Here is a 25,128-nt window from a genome sequence, read left to right on the forward strand (position 1 = left end):
AATTTAAAATTAAACAGTATTATATTATAATGCTAGGCCTTAAAGGATTATAAAATATTTATCCATTCAAAGATACAATTCCAAATAAATAAGTATTTGTTGGTTAATTTATTTAAATTCCTATAAATTCCTTTGAAATCCTTTTGTATCCTAAACCTTTTTTGCCTTTAAGCCAATACATTTTCGTTTCTCACCGAAATAGTCGGCAGACAAAAATTAAACAGTGGCCCAGAATACTATTGCCAATTCTTTTGGCCCAAGGTCAGGACCGTGCCGCACAGCCCCTTTGAGCCTTTGAATGTCCTGGCATGTCCTGGGGTGGCTCGTTTGCCCGGTCACGTAGCGGCCACAAATCGTGCGGCGATTTTGAGACAAAGCCGGGCCACGTCGAGCTTCAACCCCAGTCCCAAAAGCCACGCCCCCCCATTCCGAATCCGGAGCCCTCCTTTTTTGTGCCTTTTTAGCCAAGTCGCTTGGCGGCCGCCTGTCCTTTTGGGTTTCAATTTATGGGCGCTGCAATATTTTGCAAATATCCGTAGCATATCCTGCGGCGACAGCGCAGACAGCATTGCAATAAATAGTCAAGAGTTTGCCGGAGTGTGTGTGTGGCGGATTGGGTGAGTGTTTGACTCGAAGTGTCCTTCAATTGACATATTACACTTGTTGTTGGCCCGGTCGCGGCTGTTTTGTCTTTCGCCCTTTTACTGGTTATGGCCCTCGATTTGTTTGTTTCGCCTCTGCAAGGGGCGTGTCTGACAAGGAGGAGATGGATGGTCCTGGGGACGGGACTCGTACTGTTCTTGTCCGCTTGAAGGATCCGCTTGGCTGATCAACCGTTCGGCCGACAAGTTGGACCCATTGGCAGGACTCTAATTGATGTGCCGGCAGACAGCAGATGGTCCCACTCCTTACACTCGTATTTATAATTTTTCTCTGCCCAAAACCCTTGCCCTGGTGAAGAAAAGGGTTAAGTGGCTCATTTAGTTTGTGGTTCAACGGGTTTTCGTTCGGGAATTGGCTAATTTTTGGAAAATGCGTTTTAAGTAATTAAATTTAGCAAGAACAAAGGAAGCAGAAAAGGCCGTCGTTTATGAAAATCGATTAAGCAACCTTGAGTTTTGAGAGCTTATCGAGTTATTAGCGAAGCGTTAAATATAGTCCTTGAGTTCGTTTTAGTTTAATTTTGAATTAATTTATCTTAACAATAAAGGAAAATCATTTTAATTTAATAATTTATAATAAATTAAAGTATAGTCTCAAACTCATTATCATTTTTTAAGGTCACTCAAAGCATTTTCGGGATCAATTATTGTTACTTTTCCCAATTTAAACTTTAAGGACTTCTGAACTTACCCATCCGTTTCCAGAGAGGGTAAAAAGAAAACTTTTGTTAGGCAATCACTCTTTATAATTTAACCCAAATTAACGCTTAGCTCAAGGAAGTTCTTACCACTTCAGGGAAGGATCGCAGGACGAAACTTTACCAGAATCCGCGGCATTCTCTCAGGCGTGGCAATGGAGGAGCGCATTGCTGGAATGCCTTGACCTGCCGGAGCTTCGTACTTCAGCCTTTCTGGCCAAAAGCGACAAGGAAATTTAATCAAATTTGCATAAATTCCGCTCGAGCAGAAAACGCTCAAAAATTCTCCGAATGCTAAGGAATGCGACAAAGGCAGAGTCAGACCAAAATACATATACGACCATAAAGTTTTATTGTCATGTGGGGGAGGGCTTCATTGAATATTTTCCTTTGCCTGGCCAAAGCATACTTTAAAGGATAATATATGCATTTCTTCTGTGTCCCTTTTGGACTCCCTGTGTTTGCTTTTATGGCAATGGCCGCTCAATTGGCAATCAATTTGCCTTAGTCTCTGCGGGCCAACTTTTTCTTTCAAGTGTCAGCGACAGCCATAACAATAAAAGAAAAAAAGGCTTAAAATCAATTTTCGTTAAACCCTTCGGAAAAGCAGCCAACACACAGACAAAGGCGGGCATAAAAATGATTACCAATGGCCCGAACTCTGGAAATTTTTTAATTAAAAACAGTTAAAAGCGGCGCCAACGACTGTCTGCGAAGTGTATGTAGCCGACAGTACCGAGAACCAGAAAAATCAAATAAAACAAGGCAAGTCCAAAATGGCTGCTGCTGCCAGGAACAGACGCACACGCGCCAAAAAGGCTGGCGAAAATCTGGCGGAAAGGATGCCCGCAAGGATGCCACTTCTGGCATCAAGGTGCACAGCCTCCTGTCAGGGCTTTTCCAACATGTTTGCTACAATTTGGCTAACTAGCACAAAGGCTTAAACACACACAGACACACATCCGCCAGCCAGTGTGTTTGCCCTCCTTGTTTGCCCCCTGCTCAAATGTCAGAGAACAAAAGCCAGACAGCGCGACGTCGTTGTCCTGGCCATTCGACAAGGTGTTCTTGCCATAATTTGCAACTCAATTTCGCTCGGATTTTTGGGGCACTTTCCAGCTAGACGCTTTGAAGTTTGTTTAGCCCAAATGTTTCACTAAGTAAACTTAAATGTAATTTAAACTTTTTAAGCACTCCTCAGCATGCTGCAAATTACACTCGCTAAATTACTTTCCGAAGGTTTTAGCTTGCTTCCTTTGATTGAAGTTGTAGGATGGAAAAATACCTTTTAAATTTTATTTGAGTATTTTAAGATGATCTGATATGAGCTCTCAGGAAGCCTTGAATGTAGTTGCAAAACATATCCTTTTCCGAGGGGTAATCCAAACACCATGAATCTCAGAACACACTTCCTGGCTAATCTGAGCTCTAGTTCCACAGTCAATCGCTCACTCATAGAGGTCCTTGTTGTCCTTGACAGCTTTTCGCTCTGGTTAAGTCGCAGGCACTTTGCTGTAATTTCATTGGCATATCCGGTTGCTGGCTGCGTTGTTTCCGTTGCCAAGGCTTCTGTCATTGGCCCAACTAGTCGGCTCCGGCTCCGGAGGATGTCTCCTGTTCGGAGGCATCAATGCGTTAAATTCGCAGAGACGGCTGCCAACAGCGGCGGTCCTTGCAAATCGCGAAACTATTCGAAAGCGGCAACAAATTGAATAAGAACGATTGTTGACACTTTTCCATTCACTGCTGAACTCACCCACTTGAAATTTTCCCAGGCGAGGATAATTTATCAAGTTTGCCAGCGTTCAAGTGCAGCTGAAGACAAAAAAAACCCTTCCTTTTTCCGGACCGGGTACGGATTTGTAAAGTGATCTAGAGGGATGCAGTTCCCGTAGCAGGATAACACTTACATTTATTTGCATTTTGCCATCGCAGAGTGTCAAACGCTTTGCAGGAGGATAAGTGGTCATATTTAACAGGGCATTAGGATGAACAAGGCTAGACAAACGACATTCTCATTCATTATTTAAGCAATGTAGCCTAATACTTTTTAGTTCTTCCTAGGAATATATACAAAAATCAGTTATTTGCCAATTTGATTAACAAACCTCTTTTATTATACCCGTTACTCGTAGAGTAAAAGGGTATACTAGATTCGTCGGAAAGTATGTAACAGGCAGAAGGAAGCATTTCCGACCCCATAAAGTATATATATTCTTGATCAGGATCACTAGCCGAGTCGATCTAGCCATGTCCGTCTGTCCGTCTGTCCGTCTGTCCGTCTGTCTGTCCGTCCGGATGAACGCTGAGATCTCGGAAACTATAAGAGCTAGGCTATTGAGATTAGGCGTGCAGATTCCTGAGCTTCTTACGCAGCGCAAGTTTGTTTCAGCAGAGTGCCACGCCCACTCTAACGCCCACAAACCGCCCAAAACTGTGGCTACTACAGTTTTCATGCTAGAATAAAAATTTTAACTGAAATGTCTTGTTCTCATCAATACCTATCGATTGACCCAAAAAAAAGTTTGCCACGCCCACTTGAACGCCCACAAACCGCCCACAAACTTCAAAAAATCGTAAATATGAACGCGGATATCTTGGAAAATATCAAAGATTGAGAAATGGGATTTCAGATTTAGATTCCTTAGGCTTAAGCGCAGCGCAATTTTGTCACGCGAATATGCCACGCCCACTAGAACGCCTACAAACCGCCCAAACCTGTGGCGCCCACAATTTTCACGCTACATCAAAAATTTTAACTGAAATTTATTGGTCTTGTCAATACCTATCGACTAATCCAAAAAAAATTTTGCCACGCCCACTCTAACGCCCACAACGCTTAAATCTGTCTACCGCCGGTAGGTGGCGCATTTCAATCTCGCTTTGCTGCTTGCATATCTCCATTTTCCTTTGGTCCCTTTAGCTGAGTAACGGGTATCTGATAGTCGAGGTACTCGACTATAGCGTTCTTCCTTGTCTTTTTACTATATTTCTTGGTTGCTAAAAGTGAACAACATATAAAAAATAAATATATTTATTTGTTGACTTTCTTTGGGAACATAAGATTTAACCTGCATATATTTTGTTTAAATATATTTTTAATTCGAGCTAATCGGAAGCACCGCAATCACTTGGAAATCAATTCCCCAACGTAGCCCCTTCTTAAAAGAAAATCCATCTATCACCCCCGCCCCCAAACTTTTCTCGCCACTTGACAGATCCACTGGTAGAGGAAATTAAATTTGCAAATCCCATCGGCCACATTCAGGAGTCGTTAGTCCTGGCCAACTGTTAATGACATTTAAGCTGATGTTCGTCTTATTAATTAATTAATCAATCAATCAATCAGCAAGCCCACACATACACACAGCAAGCGGCTGGGGAATAGGGAAAATCAATCAAAACCGATGCTGATTGAAATTCACTTTGGTCCATTTGTGACGCCACAAGTTGTAGACCAGCAGTGCGACCAAAACCACATTGGCCGACTTCATGAGCTGCTTAACCAAGTGGCGACGTTGTTCGCTAAAATCAGGAACAATGATTACGATTACTGGGCAAAAGAGTTGGCTAAAACAGCCATTGCTTGCAGGAACTCACCTCATTACCGTTGAGCTGCGCTCGCTTAAAACAATTCCGCCTCCAGGGGGCAGATGAAGTCCAAAGGCCTTGGCCAGAATGCTGTCGCTGAATTATTCAAATAGTTTATATTTAATACTTCTACCGATTCCGGTGCAGGCAGGGGAAAAGGAGGACGAGATGAAACGCAGCGGGGCATATAGACAGCAGAGTATATATACTCTTAAGCCGATGAGAGCCTCTGCTCAACGTGGCGCATTGGCAATGAAATGTTTAAACTTTCGTAAATCGGTTAAGCCTCGAGCCATTTTTAATTTGCTTGTGCCGAACCGAAAGTAGACTTGTCGTTAAAATCTTTTAATTTTCCACTGAGTGCTGAAAAATGTCAGTTTAAACAGCATTTAACTTTTAAGCAAAAACGAATTAGCCCTTCAGATTTTTTGAAATTTATAACTGAAATCGTTTTGCCTTTCGATTTCTGCTTTTAACTGCAAAGCAGAACCCTAGTTGGTTCTACTATTCTTTTCTCAACACATATAATTTTCTGAGGTTCATCAAATACTTATAGATTCAAAGGAGTTGGCCAAGTAAAAACTTGTTTCAAATTACATACAAAATGTATGAGTTTTCACAAAATATACACCACTTTTCCGACAATTACAAACTATTAACTTCTTATCCAAACAACTGCCATTTGTTGGAACATTTTTGTGTAAGCATCGAGCAATCAAAAGTTTCCAACAAGTTTGCCATATTTGCAATTCACAAACATTTAATTCCGTTATTAAAGGGCATTTAAAACTTTTGCATGTCCTATTATATTATATTATACTCCCGGCTTGGCGGCATTTCCGAAAGGGCGGGACGAATCTGCACCAGTTCCGTAAATCTTGTTGGGTTCGTGGGTGTGTTCCCCTCCCATACATGAAAAATTACAGTGGCCAAGCGAGAATGAAATACAAACATCAGCAGCGGGCAAGTTCTGGGCAAGTTGCCAGGAGCAGGCGGCGACGTGGCCACTTTTTTCCGGACAGGATCCGACCCGGCTCGTGACCCACTCCCCCTCCCCCCTTGCCTTCATTAGCACCGGACAGCGTTAAATTCAATCTATCCGAGTCGAACGAAAATCACACACACACCAGCCAGCTCTATAGTCATTAATTTTCCCCCATCTTGTATTCAATCGCGTGACATTCTGAACTGGAAATGCAATTAAAGAGCAAAGTTTGCCGCCATCAGCTGGTAATTCTTCTAATCCTGTTTCCGGCTAGACGAGCCGACAGACGAGACCCTCACGGGCGGCCAGGGACAATGCACTTGCGGCGAGGGATTGACTGCAGCGGGAATACAGAGAGAAAATGATATAGAGATTTTAGGAAATTTGTATGGACTTTTCCCATTGATTTAAATTAAAATCGTATTAAAATTAAAAGAGCTGTATCTGATTTGATGATGATTTTTAATTTTCAAATAGATTGCACTAAATTGTGATTTAATAATATTTGCTCTTATGTATTATGTAAGTACTATTAATACAATTTAAGAATCTGTATCAAATGAGATAAAAAACTCTTTTTAAAAAGAATAGTTTTTTTCGGTGTAATTGCAAAGCGGGAAATGAATGACCAGAAATTGAACAGACGAGCTTACCCAGGTTGATAATTGGAATCCACTCCGGAAACTTCAACGACTAGTTTCTTGGGCCGGTTGAGGAACTCTGTGAGATTCACCAACTGTTCCTTGTCGCTCACGTTAATGATGGTAATTATCGACTCAAAATTGGGGTAGGTCCTGAAAAAAACCTTTAAACTAATCAATGTGTTCAAAGAACATATTTTAGTGACCCACCGCTTGAAGGCAAAGACCCAACGCGAAATAGGTTCGATGTTGAAGCGACCCAAGCGCATAATGGCCGATCTTCGCAGTTCAAGTAGGTCCTTGTACACCTGGTAGTGGCTTTTGTTGGCTGCCTTCTGGGCCTCCAAGTTCAGTTCGAGATAGTTGGGGTGAACGGGCAGCCAAGTTTTTGGGGCACTAGAAAAGCCTATGCGAAAATATTAATCAGTAGAAAATAGTAAATAATTCTAAATTATAATTATATCCTTAAATGGGTATTAAAAAAAGAACTTTCTATCCAAATATACAGAATAACTTTACCTTTCTCTTACGATATAATTCTGAAGGTGATTTGTTTCGTTAAATAGCGCTTTCCTTTCATATCTTAAAAAAAAAATTGCATCCATTATTTTAATATCTATAGAAATAATATATAATTTGCTTATCTTTTTAGTACAACATTTGAATTTGTTTCATATCAGATCTTTTTTTATGGTCGCGACTGCTCAATATATTTTATTTTTTAGTGCGTTGCACTATTTAGTTGTAAGGAAAGAGGAATAAAAAATCGAACTATATGAATACAGTCATCTCAAAGTGAGGAATACAGTCATCTCAAAGTGAGGAATAAGAACATATTATTTGGCATTATTAAATTAAATTATTCACATTTCGTAATGACATACCTTCTTATGTCTTGATAGCCTAACATGTCATATAACTGGGAATTATTAATTAACTTACGCTCTACCAAGTATATTTAAATTTCATAACGTTAGTGGAAACTTACCCGCATTGGTCTCGTTACTCCACTGGAAGGGTGTGCGCACCGGGTCCCGGGAGACCTCCTGGTAAAGCTCCTCTCCCACATTCCTGGCCGGCGGGTCCACCGTGTCCTGCCAGCTTATTTCGCGGTAGTCCTCCATGCCCAGCTCCTCGCCCTGAAAGGATATGTGGATATGACCAAAGGGCCACAACTCAGAGCCAGAAACTCACGTTATAAGTGACGGCGACGCCGGGGAGGGTGAGCAGCAGCATGTTCATGGCGTCCACGCTGGCGAGACCGAATCGGGAGGCGACCCGGGGGTTGTCGTGGTTGCCCATGACCCAGTTGGCCGCATGCCCGCGTGGCATGTAGATCAGCCACTTCTCCACGTTGTAGACAAAGTCACGCGCATCCGAGCCGCCTTTGACATCCGTGATAAAGTGGAAGTTGAAGGGCAGATGGGAGCCCCGAACCCCGTTGGAGTCCTCGTAGTAGTCCGCCAGTTGGGTGAGTCCGGCATACGCCTCCGTCATCATGATGCGTGTGGGCCGTTCGGGGTGCTTGGAACTGAAGTCATCCAGCAGCTGCCTCCAATGCTGAATCATTTCCAAAACCTCTGGCAGATCCTTAGAGTAAATGTGCTTGGTGTAGTCATAGGAGAGTGGGTCGGTGGTCTTGCCACTCAAGGGCTCATCCTTAAGAGCTTCGTCCTCAAACAGATGATTCACTGCATCAATGCGAAAGCCAGCGACGCCCTTATTCAGCCAGAAAAGTATCACATCATCCATGGCCTGAACCACTTTGGGATTACGGAAATTCAAGTCCGGCTGTTCCTTGGTGAACTGATGCAGGTAGTACTGCTGGCGGCCATCGTGCCACTCCCAGGCGGATCCGTAGAAGACCGACGGCCAGTTGTTGGGGGGAGCTCGAGTACCGTTCTCCAGGAGGATGCCATCTTCCCACACGTAGAAATCCTCGTAGCCCGGCTTCTTGGCAGCAGACTTCTTGAACCATTCATGCTGATCCGAGCTGTGATTCGGGACAAAGTCTAGGATAACCTTGATGCCATGCTCGTAGGCCTTGTCGATGAGCTCCTCGAAGTCCTCCATAGTTCCATACTCCGGCTGGATCTGCATATAGTCCGATATGTCGTAGCCAAAGTCCACCATGGGTGACTGGAATATGGGACTCAACCAAGTGGCCGTAATGCCAGTGTCTGCCAAATAGGGCAGCTTTGAGGTGATCCCCCGCAGGTCGCCGATGCCATCGCCATTGCTGTCCTTGAAGGACCTCGGGTAGATCTGATAGAAGACCGTGTGCTGCCACCAGTCGATGAAGTCCTCCGAATCGCTCTTCACCAACCCAGCCATTACGGAGCCGAAGTACAGCAGACTAAAAAGAAGGATTTGGATGAGTGGAGCGGGCATTTCGGCCAAGTTTTCGGCCCGTTGTGTTCGAGAATGGGCAGTTTGACAGCCACTTTTAAAGCGATTCTGCCGTACAATTAAAATAATTTTTGCATTAGTCTATGTCTAATTATCAGCGGTCGCATTAAGGGTATAATTCAGGGGAAGATTCTTATCAGCTCAAATCAAAACAAATTGCAGCGCGAATTAAATGAGTAAACAAAATTGTTTTCCCCAATTTTACGGCACACTGCACTTGACAAGCCAATTTGTATTAAAGAGGGTGATGGGTGGAAAAACTTGGGGCTTATTATAGATGTCGTCGACGACCGATCTGGGCGAAAATCACTTTGCTCACCTCAAAGAAATCAGAGTAAACTGAACACAATTTTAATTTTCACTTTTCTAAGTGCTTTTAGCAGCTGCCGGCGATCGACTGAAAGCTTTTGGGAAGTGATTGCGAACAGCTGACCGAAAGCTTTAGGTACACAATCAGTTGAGGCAGATCATCATATATAAACAGCGTGATCTATAATGTATTTTTATACCCTTGCAGAGGGTATTATACATTTGGTCAAAAGTTCGTATCCCAGTCACGAAAAGTTTGCGACCTTATAAAGTAGATTCAAGATACCACTTCCGTCGTGCTCAGTTTAAAAGGTAACGATCTAAAACTGTAGCTATCGTCATGAAATATGTACACTTAGATCATGTCTATAAACCGCCCCAATCGCTCAACAATATTTATAGCTGCCATAGGAACGATCTGCTATAGATCCGATACTTTCGGTGTTTTTGATGAAACTTCGCGAGCTTTTGACATGAGACTTTGCAAATTGTATTTTTTTATGCATACCTTGATCAGGGTAAAGGCGCGTACCAATCGGACGACTATATCTTTTAGATCCCTTTGGAAAGATTAGTTAAGAAATGCGAATTTTTTATTATTTGAAAAAGTTTTAGCAGTTTAATAGCTAGCAAAATAAAACTTTGCATATTTTATCCATACCCTGATCAGGGAAAAAAGTCTTGCCGATTAGACGACTATGGCTTCCATATAAGCCATAGCGTGAAATAGGTACAAATTTCATGTTTTTCAAGATATTTTCCTGTATTATGTTAAATGTTTAATTTTTTATATTTATCTTATTTTGGTCACATTTTAGCTCATTAAACCTGAAACCCGAAGATAGCTTCTTACCACACTAAAACTTACTGAAGTGGAATTCTTAAAATATCTTCTCTCCCCGTAATATATAACATTTAATTTACATTACTATACCAAAACGTACTACATACTTTCATACATCAGCATTTATAAAAAAGAACATCAATTTTTTATTTCGTATACAAGTAATAATAAAAGATTGCAATATAAATTAGACGTATTTTATATTATTTGCCTTTAAGTCAGGCTTACAATTTCGACTGTGTTTAAAGACAATTATAATTAGGCGCAATGTGAATGAAATTTAACTGTAGACAGCTATAATTATAAAAGCGACCTAAAACGGACTAAGCATAATTTGAAGTCACAAAATCGTGTCAAATTTAATGGTTTCATAATACTTTCTGTTATAGAAACACCTGCTAGTCACCTTGTTCATCTGGCTCATGACAACTGATACCATTGAAATGGAAATCAAAACAAAGTCGGACCCTTCGGCAACCGCATTTATTTATGTCAACTTCCTAAGGGAAATTTAATTAAATTCGGCAACAATTTATCAGCTGCCCTAAGCCCGAAAAAAGGTCCACAAACCTGACGACAATTATGAATTACGACTTTCAATTCAAGTTGGGTATTAGGTAGAGTGGAAAGTAGAAGGTCCGACACCAAGTGCACCCAATTCAATTATAATGTTTGCGAAGCGCTAATGTAAATGGAAATGTGTTTTGCTGTCAAATGAAATGGAAACTCGAATCAGATGGCCCCTGTGAGATACATTTAAATGCGAAAATAGAAAAGCTCGGCTGTCGAATGGAAAGTTTTCTCGTACTTTAATGTTGAATACCAAGTAGTGTGTAGGTTACTTTCGCTTGTTCAGCTGAATAACTAATCCCTCGTAGGGGGCCAGCTCGATGGCATCGGCCTTGAGTCTCTCACCCTCCCGGTGTTGCGAGTCCACGCCCGCCACAAGGACAGCCAACCGATTGGGCTGATCTATAAAGTCCCCGATATCCACCACTTCGGTGCGGTTCTTCACGTTCACGATGGTCAGCAGCGTGTACTCGCCCTTCAGTTCCCTAGAAAGTAAATAAATATAAGCTGAATTGTAAACTACTACATAAGTCATAAAATTGCACAACCAATAATCACTGATAATAAACAAGGGTAAATCGAAAAATAAATCAAATAAAATTATAGATGATTATAATCTTTTGCAAAGTTGTAAACATCTAGTAAATAGTATAGTAAATGTCATTTATTTGTATACTTACCGCTTGAAAGCGAAAACCCTTCGGTTTACCACTTCTGGCACAAAGGATCCATTCTTCAAAACTGGCAGCTGTCTGAGCTTCAGAAGGGTCTGGTAGATCTTGTAGTGACTTCGTCTTGCCTGCTGCTGATTGCGAAGATTGAGGTCCCTATAGTTGGGATTGACAGGCAACCAAGTTTGGTTGGCTGTGGAGAATCCTGCATTGAGATCACTATTCCATTGCATGGGCGTACGCTCTGGATCTCTAGATACTGTCTTATAGTTATCGATGCCAGCATCGCAGGCGGGCTGATCCACAGTATCGCTCCAACTGATGTCTCTGTAATCCGTCATGCCCAACTCTTCACCCTGAAATGAGTTAAAGCAATATATATACCACAAAACACCTTAAACTCAGATGTTTCTATACATACATTGTAGGTAATGGCAATGCCTGGCAGCGTCATTAGCAGCATATTCATGGCGTCCACAGATTTCTCGCCAAACCGCGAAGCCACTCGGGGGTTATCGTGATTTCCCATCACCCAGTTGGCCACATGGCCATGTGGCATATAGATGAGCCACCTGGAGATGTAGAAGACATAGTCCGCAGCAGTCGAATTAGCATTCAGCTCGGTGATGAAGTCAAAGTTAAAGGGAAACTCGGGACCCTGAACTCCATTCGTGTCTTCGTAGTACTCCATCAGCTGGGACACTGAGGCATAGCCCTCGGTCATCATTATCCTCAGAGGTCCCTCATGGCTGGCTGTGTAGTTATCCAGGAGTTGCCGCCAATGTTGGAGTAGTCCGTAATCTTCAGGTTGGTTTCTGGTATAGATGTGTTCCAAATAAGCCTCATTGTTCGCATCATTAGTGGTGCCACTTAGAGGCTCATCCCTTAGTTGAGCATCCTCGTAAATATAAATAATGGCATCGATGCGGAATCCTGCAATTCCCTTGTTTAACCAGAAGAGCATCACATCGTCCATGGCTTGAATTACTGCCGGATTTCGGTAGTTCAGATCAGGTTGTCCGTAGGTGAACTGTCGCAGATAGAACTGTTGCCTCTCTTCGTTCCACATCCAGGCAGATCCGGAGAAGACGGACAGCCAGTTGTTGGGCGGAATTCGAGTTCCGTTCTCCAGAAGGATGCCATCTTCCCACACATAGAAATCCTCGTATCCTGGCTCTCGGGCCACCGACTTTATGAACCAGGGATGCTTGTTCGAGCTGTGATTGGGCACAAAGTCCAGAATGACCTTCACACCCAGTTCATTAGCCCTGGCTATCAAGTCGTCAAAGTCCTCTAGGGTACCATATTCCGGCTGAATATTCGTATAGTTTGATATGTCGTATCCAAAGTCCACCATGGGCGACTCATAGATGGGACTCAGCCATACGGCAGTGATGCCTGTGTCCTTGAAGTACTGCAACCTAGAAGTTATACCTTGAAGATCGCCGATGCCATCGCCGTTACTGTCCTGAAAGGATCTCGGATAGATCTGGTAAAAGACCTCGTGCTGCCACCAATTGTATTTCGCGTCCTGCTGCTTTTCCTTGCGACTGTTGGCCAAAATGCCAACTAGACCCACACTCAATATGAAAGCTATTTTTATTACGCCCATCGCGGTCAACGAACAAGCTAGTTTTCCGCTATCATCCAAATTTTGCTGGCTTTTTATACTGTTGCCGGCTTTTCAATTCCGGTTTTGTTTATTTGACTTGGCGATTTTATCGCTCAAATATTGGACCAATTGTAGTGACACTTTGAAATGTGTTTAAATGGAATTAAGCACTTAAACTTTTTTGTTCGACAAGGCTTTTACATCGTCCAGTTGACCAAACATAGGGAAATTTTCTAACTTATTAAATAAAGCAATGGGAAAGTGAAACAGACGGGACGGAAGGACGGAAGTGAGTCGATTCATAGTTAACAATAGTAGAGTATTGAGCCCACAAATAATCAATAATAATAATCGTAATAAGACCTTGATGAAATGATTAAAACAGTGTAACGAGTATTAGATCTACTTATTGAAACAGAATTCATTTAAATTAAATTTAAGCAAATAATGTTGAAATAAAAACAACACAATCAAAATGATTATTTGTAAATTATAAAAATAAAAGCTGCGAACTCAAAATTAAATGTATTTTAATTGTTCAAATTAAATTTGAAATATTTTGATAGATATATAGATATGAACTCGACTAAGGGACAAGAGGTTATACATATATGGAAATTCCTATATTAATAAATATTTAATCTTTAATTTAACTAGAAAGGGGCATTTTCATTTAGGTCTTGCCACAACAAATATGGAAACTAGATGTTTTTTCAACCATTTTCAAACCAAGTCCAAACAGTTTAGCTCACAACCACCTTTTAATTATACGGCCATTCAGCTTTCCAACCGCGAACTTCCGTTGCGTGACCAGGGCGGCAAAATGGAATTTCACCCAATCCCCTGTAAACCCTTAATGGACTGAATCTGGCAGCTTAATTAAACATTTTTAGGAAAGTCAAAACAGGAGAAACAATGGTCTACCATTTACCTTACCCTTTACCTTTAGATGCTTCAAGAGTATACGAATATTGGAAATTTTCGCACAAATATGTGCAGAAATCTTCACTTGGAGTCCAGAGTCGGCATAATTTTTCCGCTTTTCACCACGACATGAAAAGGGTTTGACAAGGGGGCGTGGCAGTTCCCATTGAGATTCCTTTGCCGGTGAAATCAAAGTGAGGAAAATTCCTAGTAATTTTGTGGCCGCACCCCCGGGAAAAGGGGCGGGTAAAGTGAAAAGTTAAAGCGAAATGTTTTAGGGGAAGCACCGGCTAATCCGCCGCCTGTCTCCCCAAACTGTGCCAGCCCTCACTCACCTGTCTCACCTGTCTGTGGGTTCCTCGCAGGACAACAGGGTTTACCTTTCATGTCGCGACTCTGATTGAATTGCCTTTGCGCGGGAAAAGGGCGACTTTCAGACTCAGTCAGAAGCCTTTTGTGTTAGAGAACTCCGAGGGAGGGGGCATTCTTTTTCGGAGCACTTTTCAATTTGGCTTTTGGGGCTCCACCGGCTCGAATAAATAAATACACGGCCTACATTTTTTATTATGTAAATATTTAATCATATCAGAAAAATTCGGGTGCTGCTCGAGCTCGGCATATTAAAAATCAGCTCCCACTAATCCAGGGGCCCCAGATATTTACGAATTTAATACACGCGCCTAAACATATGCTTCGGTTTTTCCCCAGTCGCATTTTCCTCTTTTCCGGATAAACCATTTTTCATGATTCAGTGTGTTCTTCCTTGACAGCCCTTAAGCATCGACAAATTTGAATTGGGCGGGTTCTCTTTGCTTTCCCTTTTTGGGCTGCTATTTAATGTTGTCAATACGTTTACGCTTATCAAATACTTGTTATCGCAAATCAAACGAAATTACAACAACAGCGGCAGAAGCGCTACGGGTTCGTCGTTCTGTTGTCATTTGTAGGGATTGCCGTCGTCACAAGTAGGTTCCACATGTAAATTTCCGTATATCTATCCATGTGTATTCGGCTGTTTTTCGTTTGGGCCCCATCGACCTTTATTATCTTGCTGTTATTGTTATGACTGGGCGGGGATATCCTCTTTTGACAGAATATTATCATATTATCTGCTTAGGGTCTGTTAGATAAGCCCACAGTCAAGTCAGTGACTGATAAAATAAAATAATTTGTTAGTTAATTGGTGTTAGCCCATAAGGGTTAAGAAATATATAAAAGATAGGTATAGTTATATTATTAAAAATGTTTTTTTAATCATTATTTATTTTTGGAGCGACAAAAATTAGTATAAAAAGTATTATTATCAATATAAAAAATCAAATCAAATAAATGCTGCAGTATGTTAAGTAGTTATATCATTGTAACAATTTGAAATATAGGGTATATTAGAATTAAGAAAAAAGGTTTGTTTACAGTAGCTCCCCAAATCTGTGATAAACACAGATTTTATGGCTCATCTTGTTTGTCTCATGAATGATATAACCCCTAATTTGAGCATGTATCTTTCCCTCTCGCCGGAGATAAAACCGATTTACGGCCTTGATTCAACCCGTTCATTATTATCTTTTTAATAACATTGTGGCGAGCAGAATTCCGGCTGCAGCTGTCAGCTTCCTGTCATAAAGCGAACGGTAGTCGCCCGAACTCATCCCATAAAAGCGGCGCTACCTTTATTAGACTTGCTCTTGGTCCTGTTATTACTTGGCCTATTGTATTAGCCAGCTGGAGTGGGTGGCTTGTTTGCACCCAATTTGGATGTTTGTGGCGCACGTATTGAGATTCAATTAGTCAAGCCGTTGCGCAGAGTTAATAAATCACATCCCAACCATCAGCAATCCCCGAGGGAAGCGAATCGCTGCTGGCGGACGATTAATTATGCATAAATTTGATTGATGTGCGTGAGGCGACTGTTTAAGCGGTGCCAAAACCGCCTTCGAGTTACACTCCCACCCAAAGTGTCAATGGAAACGAGCTCCGCCCGAAAGCCACCGATTGATTTACTGAGGTGATGACGCACTTGCCGCAGCTTTTAATTAGCATTGAATGGCGTTATTTGCATATAATACGCTCCGATGCGCCTCGTCGAGAAACAGATTTTAATCAGAAACGAAAGCTTCTTTAGAACTACGAAACACAAAACGCACTTTAAATTGAAAAAACAATTAGTCAGCCAAAAATGAGCAGTAGCATTAATTACTTTATTTCTGTTACTACGCTTCTGAGTGGCAATTGACAAAGAACATTAAATAATTAAAAAATTCCTCTAAATTATTAGAATAATACGAAGAGAGGAAAAGTGACTGAGGTTAAAGTCTCAACCGCTCTGCTGAAAAAAAATAGTTCGTGCCAAAAGTGGACGCTTTATTTAGTTAAAGTTTATTTTTAATTCCATTTAATTTGGAAACAAGGTCCCTGTTTGCGGATATTTAGGATTCGTCCAAGCTTCTTGTACTCCCGCTGGGAGCACTCGAACTCACAGCGATTTCTATATGTGACGCCATTAGATCCGCATACCTCCGCCTTCCGTAGATTGCAGGGGCAGAAACTAGCCTCTGTGGATCCCACAAGTAGAGTTCCCAAAAGGCCAAGAAGAACTACCAAGATCAGGTACTTCATAACGCCTTTGTCATGCTACTAAAAAAGAATTTTATAGGAAACTCGTAGTCTCATTCCACTGAACGTTCAACTAAGACTGAGTCTAGTTTACACATTCGGTTATATTTATTTTGAGTATCTTAGCTATAATATACATAGCTGATAACAGAATTTGTTTATTATAAAATTTGTTAAGGTGAATTAAGAGAGTATAACATTATCTCACAGCACTTATGTGAAACGGAAAGCCTGCATTCGAGTTTTGTAATATATAGGCTAATTGCAAGATCCATCTTTCTGGATGTTAAGGGTACGTCCAAGTTTCTTATAATCCCGCTGGGTGCACTCGAACTCGCAGCGGTTTTTGTAGGTTACGCCATTGGAGCCGCACACCTCCGTTCCCTTCGTCTTGAGGTCGCAGGGACAGAAGCTGCCCTCCGAGGATCCCGCCAAGAGGGTGATCAAAAGGGCCAAAAGGACCAACAAAGCCTGGCACTTCATACTTGCAACGTGGATCTTTTTGTTGAATTGGATTTTTTTTGAGCGGAACTAGTCGTCGTTTCACTGCGAGTGTTCAAGTAAGACTGAGATTCGTAATCGTTGTTTATTCTGGGTACGAGTACATGTTGCTGCCTCCATTTGTGTGCGTAAGTTTTGCTAATTAGCCAAACAAGCTGCTGATTATTTTGCACGGCTCTGCCGACCTCCAGACCCCTAGGCCCCCACTTTTTCTCACTTCGGCTGCGTGTGGGTTTCGTTCGCATGTGTCTTACGGGCCTCCAGTAACTTACACGGCTGGCAGTTGAGAAATACACCTCTCATGGCGGTGGTTACTCCACAACTGTGTATGACTTAGTCGAATTTCCCCTGGGTGTAAGCCTCTAAACTAATTGAAATTGAATGGCAATTGAAATTGAATAGCTAGCTTTGTGTAAATTGCCTGACAAAAAGACTGGCGTTCCATTAATTACTGGGGCTCGTAAAAGGCGGAGCAAAGTGTATGTAAATTTGTCGTAGAGGGGAAATTCCCCTACTATACCTGATCGTTGATAAGAAGGCGGAGAGAGTTGAGGGTAAAGCTCTCTAACAGAGTGAGTAATTTATAGCTTTTCTGTGGGAGCTTTTTTAACTATAAACAATTGCGTGTTCGGTTCCGCGATAAACAAAGTAAGTAATTAAACTGAAGTGCTGGAGCCCATAAATTATTCAAATAATTTGAAATGCACATACTTAGCAAGGTAAATTCCAGGAACCTAACTCGGCTAAATGGGCACATATTTGTAATGCAGCCCAGTCATCATGTTCTAAAAAAGTACCCACAACTCCAAAGCCACCAAAGAACTGATAAGATAAGGGAACCAATCGAAGCCAACCAAAGCTCCAGTGAGTAAAATAGAAGTCGAGCAGTATCGAATCAGTCTAGAAAGTGGATTAAACCCGCAACCATGAAATTCCTGAGCATTCTACTGGCCCTGTGCCTTTTCTTCGCCCTCGCCATATCGCCAATTCGCAGCGAAGATGTTGAAAAAGAAGGAAGAGCATTCTGTCCCTGCCCCAGGAACTTCGACCCCGTTTGTGGCACCAACCGGCAGACCTATCCCAACCGATGCGAATTCGACTGTGCCCGACGCAGTTTTGAACGCCAGGGTCGCAGCATGTCAGTATTGAGAACCGGCACCTGTTGATCCACATTGCCGTAAAACAAACCAAAGAAACATCCAGAAACTACAAAGTCAAATAAAATAAGTGCCATGTATTAATCATCAACGTGAAAAATATAGAAATAAACCAGCTTATCAGACAGAGCATTTGGCATTGCAATCGATAGCGTTTGAAATCCTTATCGCAGATACGAATCATATATAATTCTACACTGGGAAAAACTCTTACCACTTCTCGAGGACTGCAGAGACTTGCGAATTTATTAGTTCCGATCTTCAAGTGCTTGGCTGTCAAAGATAACCCTGCACGAACTGAACAATAATCTTTAATGAGTCATGTTTACTTATCTTATCCGTAATATTGTGTAAAAATCTATACATATTTGTTTTTAAAATCTGTTGAATAAAACCAAACAAATTGTAAAGCTGCGGAAATATTTGTTTTTTATTCTGCGAAAAGAACTTTTAAATTGACGTCAGTGTTAACGGTAAGACAACTAAGATCACTTTCAAAATGTTTAAATAGTCTTGAGATATTTAACAACCAATATTTATACCTTTAACAAAAGGAACCACTTTAATCAACAAAAATTAGTATATTTGAAGACATAGCATGTTTATGGCTATCTTAAAAATTGTATGTGGTAATTCGCTTAGTCCCCAAACAAATATAAATCTGACGAAAGCCCTCGTACTTTAAGAAAGTTAAAAACATTGTCTTTTTTATGTTCTTGTGCTATATAAAGTTTTTCATATTTACTGCCAATGACAACACCTGGCGAACCCACTTTCTTTTCGCAACCCTGACATAGCATTATTTTATTATTGTTGCTTGACTTGTTGGGTAAAGTTATGCCAACATACATATGTCTAACTAGAATCCAAGCCAATGAGAAAAGTCGTTAAACAATTGGGTCAATAACAGAAACCACAAAAGTATACACATAGAAATTGAGTTCACTGAGGAGAGCTATTTGCTTTTCATCTATATTATTTTAATTCCGGCTTTGTTGCACCACTTGAATAAATATGAATAATTGCACGATTTAAATAGATTGAATATGCATCAACAGCAACATGTGTATTTAAAGTTCTAAACGTACTGGAAAATTTTAAAATAAGTTTAAAATAAATCAGTTCCTTTAGAGATATTATTATATATTAGCACAACAAATAATCTGAGCCAGTGATATTACTGTCATACTTAAAATTACAACACTTATACTTGTCGAAACACATTTTAACATTTTTCATGAGCAATAACAAAAACTTTTATTGAAAGGACATTGGCTCTTTTTATGGGTACTATATAATTTATGTGTGAGTGTATGTACTAATTATACTTTTTGAAAATGTTGAACTAAATTATTATGACTTTACACAAAGGTGTAATTCAAGCTAAGTTAGAATTTAAATAAGTAATGCATACATATATACAATTTATTTTAACAATTAACACAATTAACATCTTCACTTTTCATCATCTATGTATCGGTTATAACCAGTTGAGTTTCCATATTCCGGTGGTTAGCACCTTCCCGCCTTGACCACAGTAATGGAGCGTCCTTGGTTTTTCGCTGCGCAATTCAAGTCGCACTGGTTGCTGTAGGTCACGGAGTCCGATCCGCAGACAGGATCATAGTTGCGAGGACATGGGCAAAAGCCTTTGGCTTCCTGCCCCGCAGCCATGGCCAAAAGAGCGAACAGGCAGAGTGCGATCAGAGCTAGGCAACGCATGGCTATATTGTTAGACTGGTTAAGCAAGACTGGAGCTTTCACACCCGATCGGAACTTATTTATAGTTATGCCAGATCAAGCCCCCTCGCAAGCCGCAATTTGTTGGAAAAACTACACACTAACGGCGAGAAATCGCGACATTCAACACTTCCTAAAGTCCAATATAGTACCTTTTCTAGGTAAATTAGTTCATGGGAATTTTGTTTTCATGGCAGAGAGACTTAATAAATACTATAAACATCAAATATTAAAAATGTAGACATGGCAAATGTAAATGTAAAGACATGGCAATTATTACAATTTGCACTGCAATAAAAGAATTGGTAAATACTTACCTCACATATTTTTAATGTACGTGGCGTATACGCATTATTCTAACCGAACGAACGAAACTAGAAATTTTCCATGCATATACAAACAATTATTGTTCCCCTAGTTTGCCAGCATCTGTTGGCCTTGGCAACTTGTGCAAAAAACGGTATTAGCTTGGCCTAATAAAATCCTTTCAAGGCACAAAAGCAATTTCAATCTATTCTTGTAGTGCCAGAGGAGGCGGCTTAGCCTGGCCGAATCAAAGGAGAGGATATTACAAGATGAAGCTGAAGAAAATCTTAAACGAAAGGAAAATGGTTGTGGATCCGTGGATGCCATGGTGATTGAGAAAGTGCTCTATTTAAGTGTTTGTAAGGACTAGTGCAATTTAAAACAAGGGAAAAATAACATAGATTTTTTTGAAAAAAAAAGAACGAAAAAAATCAAGAACATTTTTCATGAAATGCGAACAATCCGTTCTCCATTTTTAGTTCTCACATTTCGAACGTTTGTTCACGAAAATCGAACGGTGTTGGCAACAATTTCTACCGACGAACAACTTGGTTCCAAATTGCGAAAAATGTTCTCAGATATCGAACGCCGTTCATGAAAAAGCTGCGATAGACGCGTTAAAGTCTATCGAAATCGATAATATCAACACCGTTCATAAAAACATGTATGTAGGTCTAGCTCCCAATTTTCCACACTCGAAAAATTCGCTCGGTGGTCCAGCTGCTAGAGCGTCCGCCTTCGACACATGGTAGCACAGGTTCGAATCCGCGAGAAGACGGTTGTGAATTGTAAGTTTTATTAAAATATTATTTCTAATGTTTATATGTATTTCTATTAATAAATAAATTCCTTTGTATTCAGCAAAATATCCAAAATACATTAAATTCTAGCAATAACAAAACATAAGGTGGGAAATTAAATAAACCTCTACCAGGCGTCCAGAAAGTCTAGCGTGTACACAAACCTCTTTTTTTTTAGATTTTTATGTTCTCAGGTTAAGCCCGAAATGTTCTTAAACTGACACCATTCGTTCGGAACCCGACCCTAAAGTTTCGGTCACATTTTACGAACGACCGTTCATGAACTGTCAACAAACGGGCTCACGCACTTTTTGACAACGTTTGGTCTTGATTTTTGAACGTTTCGAACGGATTTTTTTCTGGGTGTATATTTGGTCATATTAATTTGATTTCTTCTTGTATTGTACATGTATTCTCTATTAACCCGATTTCCCTCTAAATTAAATTTGTATCTCGTATGTATCTTAAAGTAGAAGATACACCTTTCCAATCACCGAAATCCGCAAAAATGTTTTTCTACCCTTCTGGCCAAAAAGCAAACAAAATACACAACACAAATACACTTTGGCTAAGCCCAACAGCATTAGAAGGGAGGGATTTCCAGCAAGTGAAAGACAACAAAAGGATTTAGGGCTCACATAGATGTGTAGACAAGCACAGATAGTTTGAATACTGATTGCCATGCCAGAGACCTGTTGGAGCAGTCGTACAGATATAAATACACTTATAGAAAAACCTTTTTCAGTGTTTTTGAAAATGTATTTTAGTTTTACGTCGACTTTAGGTTAAAGCCACTCTTTATACGATGACATATATTTTCTTTTCTTAATCAAATGTGTGTTTATTATGGCGTTGATGTTGTCGTACACAATATTAATATAAATTTGATCAATTTTAATTACCTGCAGCTTCGGAATATTATAATTACATTTTAACAATAATCGATTTATTTAGCAAGTGACAGCTTGAGATGCATGGCCTTTTATGGGTGTCTTAACTTAATTTTCCTAATTTAAGTTATTAATGTATTAATGTTTCAGGAGTTTCCTTTTTACCAAATTTCCTCATGAAAACAAGTTTCTGTATCACAAAGACTTTTAGTAAATCAAAGCAAACTTACTCTGAAATACACACAAAACTAGGAAGAATGGTATGACTGAGTGACTCGACTATCAGATACCCTCTTCTCAGCTAACCTTAACCCTAACTAATCAACCTTAAAACAAGAAACAACGCTGAGTATGTTGATCACGTCAAAAACAAATGTAAGGGGATTTTTATTGGCCGATAGCCGATACTAGGGGCACTACTGGCCATGCAATGTCTTTTTAACCTATTAACTTAGTTGTTCATAACTGTAAAATTAATTATGCGATTGTTATCATTATTGTGATGTAATAAGTATTGATTAATAAAAACAATTTCAATATACACTGAATAAAAATTTAAAAACTGTGTGCTCCAGGGAGACCTTTCCGCTATGGGCGTAACGTTATAGAAATATATAAATATCAAACATTTTCCATTTTTGGGTATCATTAATTATTTTCCACTTGCTATTGACGAAGATTTAAAAGAAATTAATAGACTTACAAAATCAGAAAAATGGCCCAAACTAACAGTGTTGCGCTTTTATTTTCAGTTGCCAGCACGCCGGAGAGTTTGCCCAACAAGCGGGACGAGGCAAGTGGTGGGGCAGGCAGCACCGGCGGCAGCAGTGGTGCAGCGAGCGGTGCAGCAAGTGGGTCGGCTGGACCTGCAACTGGAACTGGGACTGGACCTGGAGCCGGAGGAGCAGGTGGTGCCAGCACGCCGGCCCAAGAAGCCGTCAGTCCCACGGTCTCCGAGCTCAGTGGCAGCGGCACAAATGCGACAATAAATGGTCAAGTTGCAAGTAAGTAAGGAGCAGCTCATGGCATTCTGCATCCGTCCCTCGCTGTTGTGTGCATGTTTTTTGCATATTTCATCATCCGATCCTGGTGGGCACTGTGGGGAGGTCGCATTATAATTTCCATTTTGAGTAGAGGACAGGACACCGCAAAGCTTGTACACCGCCCGCATAATCCATCCTGCACCAGCTGCGGAGATTGCGGCGGCTAAGTCGGGCTGACATCGCTCGGAAATTGCGGGTATTTAGTTAGGATGGGTAGTTGTGGCTAAGCACTGGATTGGCTAATTGAAATTGCAATGCAGTACAGTTCCCCTAATTACATTTTTGTTTTAATGTTTGGTTTTTATCGAGCTAAAGCAAACTAGTTGTTTCTGAAATACGTTTTACGCCCTAGGCTACATTCCACAAATGAAATTTTAAATCCTATTTAAATTAGCAAAGCCTAATGACGGACAACTCTGTTAATTATAATTAAACAAATAAATTTAATGAAAAATGAAAATGTAATACCATTGCAAGCATTGAAATAGACAAATACCTAGAATTTGATTACGTTTTCGTAAATATAAAAACCAAGTAGAGGTGAATGTGATGAATTAATTTAAAGAACCAATTTAAATTAGCCAATGCTTCTAATTAAAAATTTAAGTCTTAACTTTCTATTTATTGAACTAATGATAAGGATCTAACAGAAACGACTTAAACTATGAATTTATTTGGGTAATAATTATTAAATTATCAATATGTGATATTGAGAAAGTTACATCTAAATATGTAATTTAACCCACAAGGCAAAGTTTTCAAAAAGTTCTTCTTGGGTTATTTGTGCAATTATATTGTATAGCAGACTTTAAGGCATGATAATATTGGGAGAATAAATATCTTCTTGGACAAAATGTTATTGAATTGGATAAAGTATTTACAAATGTACGTCTATAAACATAGCCTAAAGGCTTGTTTACTTTGAAATTTGATAGAAGTGTAAAAATCTAGCGATCCGACCAATTCGTTCCTTCTTGTAAACTGTAATAAAATGAAGATGGGCACCATTGTAATGGTCCTATTTGCCACCTTAGTATTAAACCAGGCACAGGCTAGAATAGGGTACGTTGTCCCTTCCGCAAACTGGATTTTTTAATAGGAAACAACTACAAACTCTAGTCAAATCCGAAATTTATGTAAAGCATGGCCATATCCTATAGTGTATACGCTCGATGGCAGACATTTATAGTTGAACAAGTCGTTATCAGAAGTTTTGACACGTTTGAGGAGTAAAATCAAAATAGAATTACTAATTAAAATCATGATCTCTCTCGCAAATCGGATTGTTCTCTGGGATACAAGCACATGATGTAATTAGTTCCATTTGTGCAAATAGGAACAGGGGGATCAGCCCAAAGTAAAACAAGCCTGTGATCTATAGTGTTTACACTTAATGGCACTCATTATTGAGCGAGTGCCACGAAGTCGTACCCTTTTAAAGCATTAAGTCGCAATTTTATCACAAGCATAAATCAGACTAATTATTTTTTAAAAAAAGTGGTTTGTTCCTATGTAACTATTCCCAGTTAAAATTTTTGGTTATAGTTAACAATAGCTTCCGTTTTTGCTCCTGTTCTTTTCAATTAGTCCTTAATTTTTTAATTAGCAATAAAACTCAACAAAACCACTATCATAACTTTAAAAAAATTGATAGGAGACCATCGATCATGTTACCGTTTGGGAAACACACTTTATGTGGCCATCATTCCACCTAATTGCCTGCGATTTCCACCAACTCGCTCGCATGGGTCAAAACCAGCGGAATTGGGCTTAGCCGTAAGCTGATGCCAGGTGGGGCCAGCACAGCGTTTTTCTCCGGTTTACCCGACATTGTGGGGTAAAATGAAGCGTTGAAAGTCATTAAGGACGTGAAGAGTCGCCAGTAAAGGGAGCGTAAAACATTTCATCCCAAAACTGGGGTCGATAAAGAGCCTGCGTATCTAGCACTTAAGCTAAGGAATCTCGGGTGTAACATAAATTTTAGTGCAGCATAAAGCGGATTTTATGACTGCCCCATCACCTTTCTCTCGAGGTGCTTGCACTGTCAAAATAAATGGAATGCAGTTAAGATTCCCGCAGCCAAGACGAAGACACTCAGTTCTTTTTTTTTGTGGAGGGAGACAGGTTGGGGAATTCGCAGATAGATTGCTCTGTACTGTGTA

General features: G+C 40.3%; 6 protein-coding genes across 16 annotated transcripts in view; 2 read left to right on the forward strand and 4 right to left on the reverse strand.

Moving 5' to 3' along the window:
* The window catches only part of LOC119548732 (calcium/calmodulin-dependent 3',5'-cyclic nucleotide phosphodiesterase 1), a 114,601-nt gene that overhangs the window by 59,620 nt on the left and 29,853 nt on the right, over nt 1–25,128 (forward strand). For all 9 annotated transcript variants that reach the window (XM_037856244.1, XM_037856245.1, XM_037856238.1 and 6 more), the window contains one exon: nt 22,676–22,927. Coding sequence is in view for 8 of the 9 variants with exons in the window: in XM_037856245.1 (XP_037712173.1) it covers nt 22,676–22,927 (252 nt within the window). In the remaining variant the exon portion in view is untranslated. The remainder of the gene's footprint in view (nt 1–22,675; nt 22,928–25,128) is intronic.
* Nucleotides 4,568–9,440, reverse strand: LOC119548734 (maltase 2). Of its 3 annotated transcripts, XM_037856247.1 has the most exons (7): nt 9,306–9,440; nt 7,772–8,933; nt 7,566–7,716; nt 6,788–6,983; nt 6,590–6,730; nt 4,961–5,047; nt 4,570–4,885 (listed from the first exon to the last, which is right to left on the reverse strand). In XM_037856247.1, the coding sequence occupies exons 2-7, from the start codon at nt 8,909–8,911 to the stop codon at nt 4,759–4,761; spliced, it is 1,842 nt and encodes a 613-aa protein (XP_037712175.1). In that variant the 5' UTR covers nt 8,912–8,933; nt 9,306–9,440; the 3' UTR covers nt 4,570–4,758. The 3 variants fall into 3 exon arrangements, with proteins under 3 accessions (XP_037712174.1, XP_037712175.1, XP_037712176.1); XM_037856246.1 differs by lacking the exon at nt 9,306–9,440 and having other exon boundaries at nt 4,568–4,885; nt 7,772–9,011; XM_037856248.1 differs by lacking the exons at nt 4,570–4,885; nt 4,961–5,047; nt 9,306–9,440 and adding an exon at nt 5,694–6,273 and having other exon boundaries at nt 7,772–9,002.
* LOC119548735 (maltase 1) lies at nt 10,923–13,018 on the reverse strand. The gene is made up of 3 exons (XM_037856249.1): nt 11,802–13,018; nt 11,390–11,736; nt 10,923–11,194 (listed from the first exon to the last, which is right to left on the reverse strand). Exons 1-3 carry the CDS (start codon nt 12,990–12,992, stop codon nt 10,978–10,980), a joined length of 1,755 nt encoding a protein of 584 aa, XP_037712177.1. The 5' UTR covers nt 12,993–13,018; the 3' UTR covers nt 10,923–10,977.
* LOC119548738 (agrin-like) lies at nt 16,244–16,559 on the reverse strand. The gene has a single exon (XM_037856253.1). The coding sequence runs from the start codon at nt 16,530–16,532 to the stop codon at nt 16,299–16,301; it is 234 nt and encodes a 77-aa protein (XP_037712181.1). The 5' UTR covers nt 16,533–16,559; the 3' UTR covers nt 16,244–16,298.
* LOC119548739 lies at nt 16,632–17,128 on the reverse strand. Its single transcript, XM_037856254.1, has one exon. It carries the CDS (start codon nt 17,010–17,012, stop codon nt 16,788–16,790), a length of 225 nt encoding a protein of 74 aa, XP_037712182.1. The 5' UTR covers nt 17,013–17,128; the 3' UTR covers nt 16,632–16,787.
* On the forward strand, nt 17,825–18,332 carry LOC119548737 (probable pancreatic secretory proteinase inhibitor). Its single transcript, XM_037856252.1, has one exon. It carries the CDS (start codon nt 17,957–17,959, stop codon nt 18,194–18,196), a length of 240 nt encoding a protein of 79 aa, XP_037712180.1. The 5' UTR covers nt 17,825–17,956; the 3' UTR covers nt 18,197–18,332.

The sequence above is a fragment of the Drosophila subpulchrella genome, chromosome 2L (assembly GCF_014743375.2).
Source record: "Drosophila subpulchrella strain 33 F10 #4 breed RU33 chromosome 2L, RU_Dsub_v1.1 Primary Assembly, whole genome shotgun sequence".
In the NCBI taxonomy this organism is placed as follows: domain Eukaryota; kingdom Metazoa; phylum Arthropoda; class Insecta; order Diptera; family Drosophilidae; genus Drosophila; species Drosophila subpulchrella.